Source organism: Drosophila subobscura, chromosome J (assembly GCF_008121235.1).
Source record: "Drosophila subobscura isolate 14011-0131.10 chromosome J, UCBerk_Dsub_1.0, whole genome shotgun sequence".
Classification (NCBI taxonomy): Eukaryota; Metazoa; Arthropoda; class Insecta; order Diptera; family Drosophilidae; genus Drosophila; species Drosophila subobscura.
The window spans coordinates 17,251,806-17,267,159 of record NC_048532.1 but is presented as its reverse complement, the minus strand read 5'-3'; the positions used below and the strand labels follow the sequence as shown (position 1 = coordinate 17,267,159).

At 47.0% G+C, this 15,354-nt stretch overlaps 1 protein-coding gene across 2 annotated transcripts; it reads left to right on the top strand.

The window, feature by feature from the left end:
• The first annotated feature begins 1,051 nt into the window (after nucleotides 1-1,051).
• On the top strand, nucleotides 1,052-15,131 carry LOC117894739. Of its 2 annotated transcripts, none has more exons than XM_034801939.1 (3): nucleotides 1,052-1,418; nucleotides 10,173-10,454; nucleotides 12,658-15,131. In XM_034801939.1, exons 2-3 carry the CDS (start codon nucleotides 10,386-10,388, stop codon nucleotides 14,422-14,424), a joined length of 1,836 nt encoding a protein of 611 aa, XP_034657830.1. In that variant the 5' UTR covers nucleotides 1,052-1,418; nucleotides 10,173-10,385; the 3' UTR covers nucleotides 14,425-15,131. The 2 variants fall into 2 exon arrangements, with proteins under 2 accessions (XP_034657830.1, XP_034657829.1); XM_034801938.1 differs by lacking the exon at nucleotides 1,052-1,418 and adding an exon at nucleotides 9,337-9,477.
• Nucleotides 15,132-15,354: the final 223 nt, after the last annotated feature.

Sequence of the window (15,354 nt, the reverse complement as noted above, 5' to 3'; positions counted from 1 at the left end):
AAATGCCAAAAATTCTGGGGATTAAAATAACAAAAGCATGCCAAAAACTTTCACAAATAAAACTAAAGGGAAACTTGTTTAAGGTTCTATAAAAATCAACAAAAGCAGCGCCCAAGCCCCCACTGAAATATTTCCCACTTTTATTCAATTAATTTCTCTGGCACAAAACAAAAGATTTAAGCAGCGAACTTGGCGCAGATAAATCAACGAAAAATAAGACACAAATATGCCATTTCGAAATGTTTTCTTGTGGCAAAAGTGCAGCAGACAGGCAGACTGACAATAAAATGACTTAATAAACGTATTAAATTTATTAACAAACGCACACAAAGGTTTAAATGAACAAACAAAACAACAAGAGACATTCCGTTAACAATAATTAGGCATTATGTCATTGGGTGCGATGAGGAGGGAGGGTGCCGCCTTGCATAATCATAATTTAATTTTCCAATGCAATGGCCAGAATAACGAGAGGCGGCGGCAGCGCCACGAGCCCCGTTAGCTGACTCAGCGGCAAAGCCAAAAGCCAGCGCCAACAACTGAAGCCGGACGTGAACCCTTTACGAATAACAATCGAAATTAGGCAATCGTTGAGCCGAGGTGGTAGCCCCCGACGTCACCAGTTACCTTGACACAGCCCAAAGCAGGGCTCCCCTCCCCCGCCTCCTCCTTCTCCGTCTCCTTCGCGTTTGCCAAAAATAAATATCACGAGCAACGAGCTGCAGAAAGCGGCCTGAAATGAAAAGTTGCGCACGAAACTTGTTCGGTGGCGGGCTCGGGTTTGGGTTCGGCTTTTGGCAGCCAAAAGAATAGCCGAAAACGGCATATTTTGCATGCAGCGAAGGCGCAGAGAGAGAGAGAGAGAGAAAGAGAGAGAGAGTGCGCGTTGTTGTTGCTGCTCCAGAGAGACTCGACTCTCTTTCTTCAACGTTCGCTCTCTCTCTCTGTCTGAGACACCGCTCGAGCGAAGCAGCCGCAGCCGTAAAGGGGTCAAAACTTTCACGCGATATAAAATCTTGGTTAGAGATACGGCCGGGCCGCATTTTCATTTCAACGTTTGGTGTGCGACGACTCTCGTCTCGTCTACTGTGTCTCTGCAGCTAGCTCTCAGTGTGTTGTGGCGCCTCCGTGTGCGTCCTGTCCAGCATTTCGCGTACCGCTGCGCGTTCCGTGTGCCCCCCGGTTCCCGACTCACGCAACTAAAACTTGGAATAAAACATAAAACAAAGCGAGCAACAATCAACGATCTAATTTGATTTGCTCTTGGTTCAATTTGTGCAACGAACAGAAACGATTTGGAAATACAAAAGGGAAACGTGATCTGCCAGTGTGCCATTCACCACAGCCAAAAAAGGATTAAGCAGAATAGAAACGAGCTCCGAGCCACCCATACGTCAAGGATTTAACACTGCCCGAAGGTAAGACAAGAACGTGGAAGCGTGGCAGATATTTACTTGGAGTTGAATTTGTGATCAATGAGTGCATAAAAAGTGTGACAGAAGGAGTGCTTCATGCAGCTACTCTTGCAGTTTGAGGATAAACTCTACTGAGAAATGAAGCAAATTTGAAGAGCAAATAAACCTTTTTTGTGGGTTCTTTCTCATTGCTAAACATGTCTTAAGTCTGTGGAAATAATTGTCTCTGTTACTACCATTTATTGTGGAATGGATTCATTGGCTTATTCCAATTATTTATTGGCCGTTTGGCACACAGAAGATCTTGGAATCAACGCAGAAATATGGCTTACTGCCAGCTCTTCGATCTACTTCCATGACCTTCAATCCCCAGCCTTTACCTTTACTCTCAGCAACACTTTCCTGCCCAACCATTCCTCATTAATTACCAGCCCCTTAAGCACCTTTTCTATGATATTTGATGATACATTTAGTGCCTCCCAAGTTCCACTTGCCCACAAAAGCGTTGCAATTATTTCTACCCCAGCGTAGCCAAATATAAGTCTGAAATAACTGATCCATTTGGTAGAAAGTCGAGACGCATTATGCGGAAATATAGGCAGCCATTACTAATGGATAGTTAAAGGTGTACGCGAGTGGATTCTGCTGCCTGCCTGCTGAGGCATGCAACTGGAGCTGGAGTTAGATCTGAAGCTGTGGAACCCTTGGCTCATTAAGCTTCATTTGGGATTTGCATAGCACTCAAAACTGGCGCTGGAGGGAGGCAGACAAAAAAACTACAAATTCAAGTTTCTGCTGCAGCTTTTGCCGGCTGTGGTACGGTTCTGTGTCTCATGTTGCCAGTTGCCTGTTTCTGCTGTTGCTGCTGTTGCTGCTGCTGCTGCCTCTTGCTGCTGGTGAAATTTCATCGCGTTTCGCGCGAATGAAAGTCTGAAATTACCCGTGTGCCGCTTCTCAGTCGCGTTTGCAGTGTGTGGCTTATGTTGCAGTTGCAATTGCAAAGACATGTGTGTGGCTGCAGCAACACTCGAGGCAGCAACAGTGGCTGCTGGCTGCTGGCTGCCGTTTGATTAATATTGCGAATTGCTTTGTTCAAAAACTGCTCCACTTTGGTTGGTGCATGAAAAACAATTTCGCTCGGCACACACACACACACACACACACACACACACACACACACACACAGAATGAGGCAGTGTGTGGCAGGCAGCAGCACGCGCTGCCATTGCTCATACGTCGTGTGTGCCATTGCCACTTGTCATCGCTGCCCAAACACAGCGCCTGCCAATACTTTTAATTGATTCCACACAGACACACACACTCGCAGATACATTCTCATAGTGAAAGAAGCTGCTGCGCCAGTGGCTGCCATAATTACGGGTTTTTCTCTAGCTGCAGCTCGCTCGCTGAGCGCACTCTGGGTCTTGCCTTTGCCACTTGGCGACAATCACAAATTAACGGCAATTGTCTTGCCTTGTCGCCGCCTTGTGCAATTTTCACGCAGTTTTTCCATGGCAGCGTGAAAATCTCAGAAAGAAAACAAAAAACTTTCATTGGCAGCCAGCGAGGTTTTTTTTTGGAAAACAAAAAGAGATTTTCAGGGGCACACGGACAGCAAGTGGAACACAAAATTAGAGATCAATTTAGGTAGAATTTATGCACGTTTATCCCTGAGTTACATTGAAGATTTTTGCAGCTTTTTGTGCTCCCATTTATTGGAAGTAATTAATAATATTTTCATCAATTATTCCTCCCCCCAAATAATCCATTTGCTACTCCCATTTGTGCTCCCATTTATTGGCAATAATTAATAATTTTTCTAACACTTATTCCTGCCCAAAAACCCAGCATTTCCCTTGACTTTTTCCACGTGCTTTCCATTCTGTGAACTCCTTTTGCTGCCGACCACAAAAAGTGCTTTTCATATTCTCTGCATAATTTTCAATTGAATTTTGATTTTGATTTCCAACTTAACCCTCGAAAAACCCAGCTGCCAGTCACCTTTCAAGCCCTCAATTGACGGCTTGTTCATATTGGAACAGCACCACAGAAAGCCATTTGGCAACGCCATCCAGCCACACGATTGAAGGCTACTCGAAGGCATCAAAAACATCAGCAGCTCCAGCTCCAGCTCCAGCTCCAGCTCAAGCTCTTCATTAGATGCAATCAAAGTTGATTTGAAAATATCAAGAAAATCATGAAAAATCATGGAGATCAATGGGCGGGCGCTCAGTCTTTCGGTGGATCTATTCGTAGTTTGTATTTTTGATTGTGCCGCAGCCAGAAACGAGAGTGGCGAGGCGAGGAGTGCGGAGCGTTGGCTGTCTCTGTGTGTTTGTGTGCTGAAAAGAAATGAAAACCACTTTCTTTGCATGCATGCCACAAAATACGCCAACACCACACAGAGAGCGCCCAACAATTTGCTTGCAACGTTGCGCGCTGCGCTGTGGCAGGCAGGCAAGCGGAACATGCCGCTGCTGCTCCGTGGCGACAGCCGCAGCTCAGCGCCAGCGCCAGCGCAGGCACCCGAAATTGGGTCACTAATTATTTCAGAGCAAAATGCAACCGGCTTTGGCTACAGCCAGCAACTTGGAGTGCCACAGAAACTGCCAGCCTGGGCCAGCTTCTACTTGCAACGTCTCTCCGCTGCCGTCTCTTTGGCTTGACTTTGGTTAACGATGCGTTGCCAGTGGAGGATATGGCATGGCCCCCCCTGGAACCCCCCCGGCTGCCACGTTTCTTGATTGCCTTGCTTTCTTTCGCTGTCTCTTTCGTGCACCCCCCACTCTCCTCTCTCCATCTCTTTCGATTAAATGGAGACCGGACGAACTGCTTGGGCAGAAAGTGCAAGCCCTTTGCAGTTTTTACTTTCGTTTGGGCTCCGCTGCACTCTGCTGTCCCGTTAACCGGTTCTGCCCATTCAATGCTCACCCCTCCCGCACCGCTCCCTCCAGCAGCTCCCCACGCTGCTGCATTTCGCATTTACCGTTAAACGAAATGGAAAGTAAGACAAGAAGTGGACAACAAAAGGAACGAAAATTGCAGCGAAGGAACTGGACAGGGGACAGTGCAGTGCAGAGGGTGCTGGGTGGGGGGGGAACGACTATTGTGAAATATGTTAATTGTCTTCTGCTTTATCTGCACCGCTGATCCTGGCTAACGGGACTTCTTTTTGTTTTCGGCAGTCCGCTAATTCCGCTGATGATCATCGAGGGGAGTGCAGGAAGCGGCTTGGCAGCCGTTGTGGCATTTTCTGTGTCATTTTGCAGACAACGGAAATGGTCAACAGCTAACGGTAGTTCTCTGGCCATGCTTCAATGCGAATTTTGGGGCTGAAATTGCTGTGGTGCGAGCATTGAAAAGGGGAGAATAAAGTGGAAGAAATTCTGATGCAAAGGAACGGTTTTTGTGCATGGAAATGGGCGTACAAAATGCGAACAAATTTTAATTCGGTTTCTTAGTTGGCACTTTAAAAGCTAATGCAGAAAACTTCATGTAAAAACTTACAATTTTTATATTTTCGCTGCCAAAACTAATTTATTTTTGTTGCGCACTTTGTGGCACATTTTTACACTACCATAAGTGAGTCTCAGGCAGCCTGAAATGTGTTGGAATTTAAGATGTAAAATTTGTATATTTAAAAACAGTTTCTTGCACTTTTTTGTGTGTACAAAACTCTTAAATTCCACTCAAAACTGCCACGGGGAGAGCCATTAAACCCACACCAATCTGCTCGCACTTTTACATGGAGTATTTCTGCTCCCCAAAGCCACAAACTTCGCTGCTGACAACCCGCCGATTGCCATACAAATAGTTTATATATTGCAGCACTTGCAGTTCCTTTTTGGGAATTATTACTCGAAAATGACACCCCATTGGTTTTCCTTTCATTTTGCAATTGCCTCACTTATCATGCACCCATACCCTGCCCTCTCCCTGTCTCTCTGTCCCCCTCTTTTGGTGGCACCTATGCAAATCGCTCGCGTTGCCCATTTCTAACTTCACTTTCCCTATTTTGCGATAAATTGCGTTATCATTTCGTACGCACCACGCGCGAGAGGCAAAGGAAAATTGCACATAAACTACAACAAAATAAATAACAAAGTGAATGGAATGCCGTCGAGCACAGGGAGGGGAGCTGTGTGGTGTGGCTGTGGCTGTGGCATGCAACAATTTACTTTCATTTGCGAGTCAGACAGTGCCCCGGGGCTTGGAGTGCGGCTGCGGGCGCCTGCGCCTGCGCGCCTTATCGCAGGTTTGTCTTTTAATTGCCGCCTTGTCGCCAAAAAACTGGAGCATAGAAAATTAATTGTTTGCTCTACTATTTTACATAAGGCCCGCACAAAATGGACGCGCTTATCGCCACGCCCGGATGTGGGGTGTGAGAGTGAAAATTGCAGTGCGGGCAAAAAGTTTGCTGCCCAAGTCTTTGGTTTTCGCAATGCGAAAAAGGGAAAAGGAGGGAGGGAAAACGATGGTTTTGGAATGCAGAAAATAAGCCAAATATTAGCTACATTTTATGGTATATTTATTTACATAAATAATAGTTGTTAAATGTTAAAAATACTCACTCCTAAAGCACTCAATAATCCATCAATTCCTCTCATAACAAACTCTGCCCTGCCCCGGCATAAGCACACTTAAAACAGTTACAGCCACACATTAAAAACCCTCAAGATGGAAAAATTGAATTAGCTAAGCGGACAAGAGCAAACGTATCATACGAAAAATGCCTTTCAACATTCAGACACGTCAAAGTCAAAGCGTTTTTCCCTGCCGCTGTTGCTGTTGCCAGCTGCTGAAGTTACTCAATAACTATAAAAAGCGACTGAACCGAGCCACACACACGGGCAGATAAATTGCCCCTTTTACCAGACAGAGACAGAGACAGAGAGAGAGAGAGAGAGAGAGAGAAAACCTTCAGCGTCTGTTAACATTTTTGCGCTTTTTTCTTGGCCTTCTCCTTCTTGTCGAACGAATTTCACTTTCACAGCATCAGCATCCGATCCGATATGAGAGTGGAAGCTCGCGACGGGCGCCTGGGCATGTGTAGTTAATTACGCATGAGGCTGGCTGGGCTTCAATTTCTATGCCACAATGCCAAATAATATCGATCATTTACGGCCACAAATATGACAACGAATTGAGTGTACAAATCGAGGAGCAGACACCAGCTGCAAGTGAAACTTTTGCCAAACAAAAACATTCCAAAAAGAGCAACGAATTTCGGTAATAATAATAATATTTGAGCTGGCAGCCGCTCCCCCAGCGCGCAGCTCATCTCAGCTCGGGCATGTCACGAATTTGTCAGCTACTCAATTAATAACCATAGACAAATATCCCAAAATATGTTTATAAAGATATGCAGACAGATGGCCGTGTGTCCATGAGTTTATGGCAGACCCCCGGAGGCTGCCAGACTGGACACTGGACACTGGACAGTGGACAGTGCTCGGCGCGCGGTTAGCTTCAGTTTCGACGGGGGATTTGTGAAAGCGTTCAATTAAATTAATGGACTTAACGAAGCCGTTTTGGCAAATGCCAAAAACAACAAACTCAACGCACTGAACGCATGGATAAATAATTACTTGTCCGTGGCATTTAATGCATTTTCGTTTTTTCGTTTTTCTTTTAATTGACATTCAATGTCAATGCATGCCACGCGAGGCAGCCAAGGAAAGTTATCCTTATATGGAAATTTGGACTAGGCAAAGAAAAGCCCGAAATTAATGCAAGGAAAGTCCTTTTGAACTAGTTTCTCGATTGAAAAATGAGAGCAAAAGTTTTGCTGCATTTGATGGATTGCTGGTTTGCTGGTTTGCTTTGATTTGACTGACAACAGCAGGAAATGTCGTGCTTTAATGTGGGGCTATTCAAATCCTTGCAGGCTGTTCATTAACAATTGAAATTCAACCACGATTCGTATCGATATCCGGCTCATCAAAGCACACACCGAGGGGGTTGCCTTGGAGCCACGTAAATTATCAAGAATTAGAACGAGTGGACTGCAGCTCGAGGAGTTATGTGAGTGCAGTGGTTCACCTAGTTTCCAGCTGGACCAGTTGTGACCAGCCGCCGCTGCCTGACCAGCGTCACGCATTGTCATTCAATCAATTGGAGACATCGGCGGCGACAACTGAACTGCACTGCTTGCAGGCTGCTTGCTTGCGCGCAACTTTCCGTTGAATTTTCACTTGCAGCGGCGGCCACTTTTCACATGATTTAATGTTTGCTTGCCACTGCCCCCCACTCGTAAATATAACTGCTTGAGGGCAGGGGAAGTGAAATGAAAAATGCTCAACCCCCCCCCGGGCAGGATCGTAAACTAATTAGTTGAAAACAAAAGTTGCACCTTCTCGGAGATTTCTTTCGAGTGTGTGAGCAAATGTGTATATAATTTTATAGTGTTAATTAAGAAAAGAAACAAAAGCCAAGAAATAATTCCCTTATATGCGGCATCTCTCAGAGGAAGCAGACTGTCGTCGCGCAGTGTACGAGTATGTGAGGGAGAGACCCAGAGCGCGCGCGCGAGAGAGAGAGGGAGACAGAAACTGAGATCTCCAGCGTAGAAAAACTTTCACTTGCCAAACAGCAACAATAAACAATTCCATTTGGCAGTTACACATAACAACAACGACAGCAACAGCAACAGCAGCAGCAACAACAATGAGCATTATAAACAAGCTCCATCAGTTTCGGAAGAGAAAAATTTGTGTCTTCTTTGTCTGCGATTGAAGTCACTTGATAAGGAATTTGTTCGGGTGCCAGCAATTAGCAGAGAATGCTCCTCTGCTCGCGCACTGCCACCGAACACATTTCGCCTACCTTTTTCGCGCTAATTGCCAAAAGATTTCTAGTTTTATATGCAAATCTGCGGGGCCATTTGCAGGGAGAAGAAAGTGAGTCAGGGAAAATATTCGCAGTTGTAGACGTCAAATCAACCCATAAATAGCTAACTGTTAAATAAGCACAAGCCACGCCAAAGCGTCATGAATGAACATGTCAAAGAGAGTAAAGGAAGAGAGCGAGCGCTACCTGTGGAAGCAGAGGGTGGGAGATTAAGAGAGCGAATGTACAGTTCTAATTGAAGGAGTGGGTGAGGGACAGCGCAAACATACAATTGCAGCTGTTAAGAGAGAAGCAAAAGAACCGCAAATTCATGTATTTACTTCTTGGCTGCAGCAGAAAGAGAGTGCAAAGCGAAAATAAGTAAAAGAAGATTGCATAATCCGACCAGCAGCTTGTATTTAGGGTTCAAAGTCAATTCCAGCTTCAGTTTGATGGATATCTCCACTACTCCTACTCCTCCTACCCACTCACCCCCCCGCTGATGTTCCCCCCGACAAAACATTTGACGGCAAGTTTGTGTGGTGTCCGTTACTGTTTCAGTGGGTTAATAGTACACTTGCTCAACGCCGCAGCAAGCCGGTTTCTCACTCCCGACTTCAATTCCCGTCTCCCAGCTACCGTCTCTCACTGCTCTTGGTCGACCCGCCGTCTACTGTGCCTCGTATTTTATGGCCAAGGCTTGTTAAAAGCCCATTTACATGTGTTTTGTGCTGAGAAGAAGAGTTGTGCGGGGAGATGCGGAGTTGGGGTGTATTGTGGAACTGTGTGTGGAGCTGGTAGTTGAAACTAAGAGCCGTGCAATATGCTCCAACTGTTGCCATCCATCTGTAAAAGTAAAACTGCCAGACAACAACATTCACCAAAGGCCAAAAAAAGAAGAAAACCAAATGCTGCCGCCGCTGCTGCTGCTGCTGCTCTTCTGGCGGCAAGTGAAATGCGTTCGCTGGGGCAGAGACAGAGCAGAGACGCCAGCGATACCATACCACACCACACCACACCGCTTACTTTTCCAAAAGCAGCGCAGCAGCTTCAGCCTTAAGCTGTGTGAAAGCTGTCAGTCTTTAGCGGCACTCAGACGCAGGCGCACCACCGTCGGAGTTGAAATCGGAGTCGAAGTCGAAGTCGGAGTAGATGTCGGAGTAGTCCAATGTTAACAGCGACTGTTAAGGCGGAATGTTATGCTAGGCTACTGCACTGTTGGGCAACTGTAAAAGTAAGGCCCGAGAAAACACACACGAAAAATTAATGGTCTGGCCATAAAGTGCAGCCACCGTGTGGAAAATCCAGAGATAGAGACTGAGCGAATGCGTTGGCGTTCCTTTTGGCTGTCTGTGGCTGGAACTGCTTGCATTGCCGATCGCAGAGTACTGTTATAGTGAAAATAGAAAGTGGTTCCTGTTTGGTGCGCGCGCGCGAGTTTTCATTTGTGCTTTACATAAAATGCACTTGTGTGTGTGAGTGTGTGTGTGTCTCTTTCTCTCTTAGAGTGTGTGTGTCTGTGCGTGTCATCTGACATGAAAAGTGGCAATTGTTGCTATTAATTTTGGTGCTTAATGATGGCCATAAAGTCAGCTGCTGGCTGTCTGGCTGTCTATATTTTTGCATAATTAAATAGTTGAATTAGTGATATTATCTAACCAAAGAAAGCGGAAAATAACCTTTAACTCCAGTTTGGAATCACCGTTCAAATATAACTGTGTTTCTGTGGTGCTTTTGTTCCCACTCCGGCCGCCGGCCGCCGGCAGCTGCTCAGCTTCCACTCAGCTGTTAAAGTTAATGTTAATGTTAAGGCCCCCCCTCCTCAGCATGTTAACAGCAATTGAATGGCCTCAAAAATATCTTCGTATGCAAATCTGTAAAGCAATTCTGCAGCATTGTTTACCCTTGTTCCCCTTTCTTTTCTTGCAGACACAACGAGAGGCAACATCCACCACAGCGACGGAGTGAAGAAGAAAGCCACAGAGAAGCGTCGAAGACGACGACGACGAAGAAGAAGAAGCAGCAGCGAAACCAAAAAAACAAATAAACAAAATACATCACTTTTTTTGTGTTGAATTCCAAAACGCCAATTTGGAATTTCAATTTCAACAGAGAGAACAGAACACACAGAACCAGATCAAAATGGGACACCACCTGACGCGACGCAGTTGCCTCTTGGCCATAGTTCTATGCTTGATATTCAACACAAAGGTGAGTTCCCGAACCCAATCCCAAAACCCCCAAAGAAAGTGTTTTACAACCCACTCGATGGATTTCTACGATGGCAATCAAATATGTTTTGTGCATAATTTCAATTAGGAAACGCCAAATGCTGTACAGTTAGAGTCCGATAGAGGAAGATCACAGATGTGGCCCACTTTATAAGACACATGGAGAAGACGAGGCCGCCATCGGCTGGGGCTGAAGCTTTGCTCTCCGTCGCGAGCTCATTTCGTATGCAGAGGGTAGCCGGCCATAGCGGATCTCTTCACTTTCGACTCAATCGACTACCGTTTTATCAATAGCAATTCGAATGCAAATCAGTGCGAGTGAGGAGGCTCTCTATTGATAGATTGGGTCGAAGTCTGAGATCGAATGGCGAAGATGTGTAGCGGTTCTGCTGCCAGATCAATATCAGTCGCTGTCCGAGACTGAGTAGAGGGTTAGAGCAGTGTGGAGCAACTGCTGCTGGCATTGAAACGGCACTTTGCTAATCATTTGCAATTAGTGATAGGAAATAATACAACACTTACTTGCCGATAGACAGAGAGAGAGAAATTAACAGCAGACTTAACAGAATGTGCTGCAAACTGGAATTTACAGTGGAGAAAAAAGTTAAAAGTTGTAAGAGCTTTTCTCGTGCAAATCATATTCAAATTATACACAAAAATTGAATGATTTCTATACATTTTATTGCTTGCTTAAAGCAAACAACGGCCGCACATAAGCTGTCAATCACTGGCGGCTGTCAATCAATATTGGAAATGCCCATAAATTCGCTTGATTCATGCCCCCCGCTACACGCTTTCGATTGATAAGCATGCCCAAAACACAATGTTAGCTGGTAACAGTAACCCCCGCTCTACCGCTCTCCCGCGCTCTCTCTTCGTGTGTGTGGATTGGCTGCCATGTAAATCGAAACATCAGTGGGTTATTTAAAGCGCATCAATCACTGGCAAACACACACACACACACAGAGACACATCAGCAACACGCCATTTAGCCACTGCTGGCTCCTCTGCTCGGGCTGACCAAAGGAGCTGACGGCCAAGGCAGCTGCGCTGCTGCGTGTCTGGTCGGTTCGGTTCGGATTGGATCTGTTGCTGTTGGGGTGCCGATGCGGCGAAGAAATTGCAGTTATGCTCTGATTTGTACCAGTTTTGACTTTCTTGTTTATAGCGCATTAATTCACAGAGATTGCTTTATTATTTATTTATTGTCAGTTTTCTACGGGCCGCGAGTGAAATGCAATGCGAAAGAGAGAAGAGAAGTGAAGAGGAGAGAAGAGAAAGAGGAGAAAAAACTGATTACAAATGCCATACGACGAGCAGGCAGCATCGTTCGTGTTGGGGCCACAGAATCGATATTTATTTTTACGAGCCATTGATAGAGATATCTGCCCCCAGCCATTGCGTGGAATGTCCAAAAAAAGAAAAGAAAAACCCGCGACTTTGTCGCTGTTTGTTTGCTTTTCTTTTGGTCATTTCACTTTCAAAATCATCTCACGACATCTCCAGCGCGTGGACAGAGGCAGCAGCAGCAGCCACCGAAATCCACACCGTCATCGTGTCTAACTTTCGGTTTTCGTTGGGTCTCCCCGCTCGCTCGCTCTCTCTCTCTCTCTTGCTCTCGCTCTACATCCGCTTCCCGTGTGCAGCCAGAGATCCATTAAATTATGAACCAAATGTGAAACGGGAATGGAAAAAAGCAAGCCCAAAAGAAAACGAAAGAAAGTGACAAGCGTTGGTTGGGCCCTCGGGTAGCGGTTGGGTTTTTTTTTTGTCTCTTACGCAATGTGCTCTGAGCTTGCGCTCTCTTGTCATGCTTTCCCCCCACCCCCCACACGGCAGTCATTTAATTTCCAAATATTTTTAAGCTGTCGTGTAATTTTCAACGCTTCGCGTCCGTTTGCTTCTTGCAAAATGTCGTCGGCAACACAAATTGGATTTTCTGGCTATGATTTCGATTGCATAACACACGCCCACCGCCCACGCATGTCGCCCAATTAAGTGCCCAAAATGTACGCCAAGAGCTAACAAGCTTTCCGCAATCCTGCCAGCTCAGCCATAAACCAATTTCCCCAGACTTTAATCGAAGGAAAGATCTACATTTTGTGGCAATAATATGAGGCAAGAGCCTGCAACTTTGATCTCTAATTAATCCCCAAATCTTTTTCTCTTTTCCCCTCTTGCAGCATCTGTCGGTGCATGGCGATGCCTCACACATTGAATCCGCTGCCTTGCCGCTGGAACACAGAGCTGGCTATGGGCCACCGGCGCCCATTTATGGCGCACCCCAGGGTCCATTGAGCACTGGCGCCACCAATGATCTGTCCGAGGAGGCCTGGCCGCTGGCCAGCACCAACGACAGTCCGCAGATCAAGCATCTGCAGGTGCAGTGCGAGAAGACCCACATGCGGGTGAACATTGAGTTCGATCGCCCCTTCTATGGCATGATCTTCTCCAAGGGCTTCTACAGCGATCCGCATTGCGTGCACCTCAAGCCGGGCACCGGCCACCTGAGCGCCACCTTTGAGATCTTCCTGAATAGCTGCGGCATGACCAGCTCGGCCAATCACAATGCGGCCGGCTACGGCGCACCCACGCCCTCGGGCAGCTACGTGGAGAACACCATCATCATCCAATACGATCCCTACGTGCAGGAGGTGTGGGATCAGGCACGCAAGCTGCGCTGCACCTGGTACGACTTCTACGAGAAGGCCGTGACCTTCAGGCCCTTCCAGGTGGACATGCTGCACGCGGTGACGGCCAATTTCCTGGGCGACAATCTCCAGTGCTGGATGCAGATCCAAGTGGGCAAGGGACCCTGGGCCTCCGAGGTCTCTGGCATTGTGAAGATTGGCCAAACGATGACCATGGTGCTGGCCATCAAGGATGATGAGAACAAGTTCGATATGCTCGTCCGCAACTGCGTGGCGCATGACGGCAAGCGGGCGCCCATACAGCTGGTGGACCAGAACGGCTGCGTTGTGCGGCCCAAGATTATGAGCAAGTTCCAGAAGATCAAGAACTTTGGGCCCTCGGCCTCCGTTGTGAGCTTCGCGTACTTCCAGGCCTTCAAGTTCCCCGACTCCATGAACGTGCACTTCCAGTGCGTCATCCAGGTGTGCCGCTACAACTGCCCCGAGCCCAAGTGCGGCCCCGGCCTGCCCGGCGGCGAGTACGGTCTGCCCCAGCTGGGCGGCAACGGTTTGTCCGAGGAGTATGGTCCACCAGAGGCTTACGAACGCAACGACTTTGCTCTGGGCGGTCTGCCGCCAGCAGCGTATCCCGATCCACGCCATCCCGCCTCCGATGCCACCGGCGCGTACTCCGAGAACCAGCCCGATGTGGTGCCCTCGCCCCAGGCTCAGACTTCCTCCGCTGTGCCCACAGCCGACTCTGCAGCAGGACCGGGCTCTGGACCAGCCAGCTCTCAGTCGCCACAACAGGCACAGGGCAGCAGCAACGAGTTGGGTCTGCCACCGCCGCCACTGCCCGGCCAGCCTGGACAGTACAGCACCGTGAAGCGCAAGGATGATCTCAGTGCTGGCGGCAATCTGGTCTCGCTCGGCGGACGCCCGCGTTCCGTTGAGGGTCTCGATGACTTGAGGGGCGTGCGCCGGCGTCGCGACACCATGGACATTGTGGTGAAGCCGCAGCGCATCTACAAGCGCAACGCACAGGAGATGACGGACGTGAACACGAGCCGCATCATTCAGGTGGTGGCGCCGGGCGATGTCAACTTTGCCCTCAACAGCAATGCCAGCAACGAGACGGTGGTGATTCAGTCGGCACGCTCCGCCGATGCCGAAACCATTTGCATGTCGGTGCCCAGCTTTGTGGGTGGCCTCGTGATGCTGCTGCTCGTCCTGGCCGTTGCCTCTCTAGTCGCCGCCTTTCTCTTTGTGCGTGTGCGTCACTTTGATCGCAAGGGCGCGGGCATGGCTTACGTGAACTAAAAAGGAAATGGAATCATCGATCAGCAGCAACGACGAAACGGCGTGAACAGAAAACCAAATCAGTTTTATGTGCACTATATGGATTCACCTCCCCTCCTTTGTCATTCTCATACTTCACACACTTCCCAACACTATTTATCATGGTGAATTACTAACAAGGTGACGTTCTCCGCTAACTTGTTCACCACGCTCAAAAAGACAAGCGGTAGAGAGTGCCCGTGGTGAAGACGACACCTTGTAAGTAATGTCAGCAGGATCCCACTCATTTGTCCCACTATTTATTTATTTTTTGGTTATTTATTGAGCTGCCACGCGTCTCGAATGGTTTCTATACCTTTTACCACACTGCCTGCCCCGACACGACCTATCTATCTACCCTAAATGCTTATCTATCCTATGATTTCCTTAGTTATTAACGAAAAATCGAACTTGAAACATACGAAATTGCGGCGTAAATTTCGTTCTATTGTCAGACTTTGTTAAGTTTCAGTTATACATATATTATAATAATGATAATGAGAGAGAGATATCTGGTAGCATCAGATAGGGCGTTCAAAATGTTACATATACATATACAATACCTATATATTTTATATCGTAAATCGTAAATCGGCGGCACACGTGGAAAAGCATTAAAATCGTTTACCAATAAGTTAATATAGCAGATGTATATATTAAATTATTTATTTATTACTTTATTTGATAGCTGCGACATGAATAAAAAGTTTACTTTTATTAAGCCATCATATCTTTTGGTCGAGTGGCCGCCTGCCTGCCCATTATCTCTATTGCTTTTATCGCTGGTTGGCTGGCAAACAAAGCAAATGCAATCCTTATCAATAATAAAGCTAAAGCATGATGAAATGTTCTTGGGGTAGCAAAATACCTGGCGAAAACCCCTCCACAACAAGCCAACAACATCTTGTACGA

Coding starts and splice junctions, on each gene's coding strand:
- LOC117894739 (XM_034801939.1), top strand. CDS start 10,386: ATGGGACACCACCTGACGCGACGCAGTTGCCTCTTGGCCATAGTTCTA. Junction 10,455..12,657: donor GCTTGATATTCAACACAAAG/GTGAGTTCCCGA, acceptor CCCCTCTTGCAG/CATCTGTCGGTGCATGGCGA.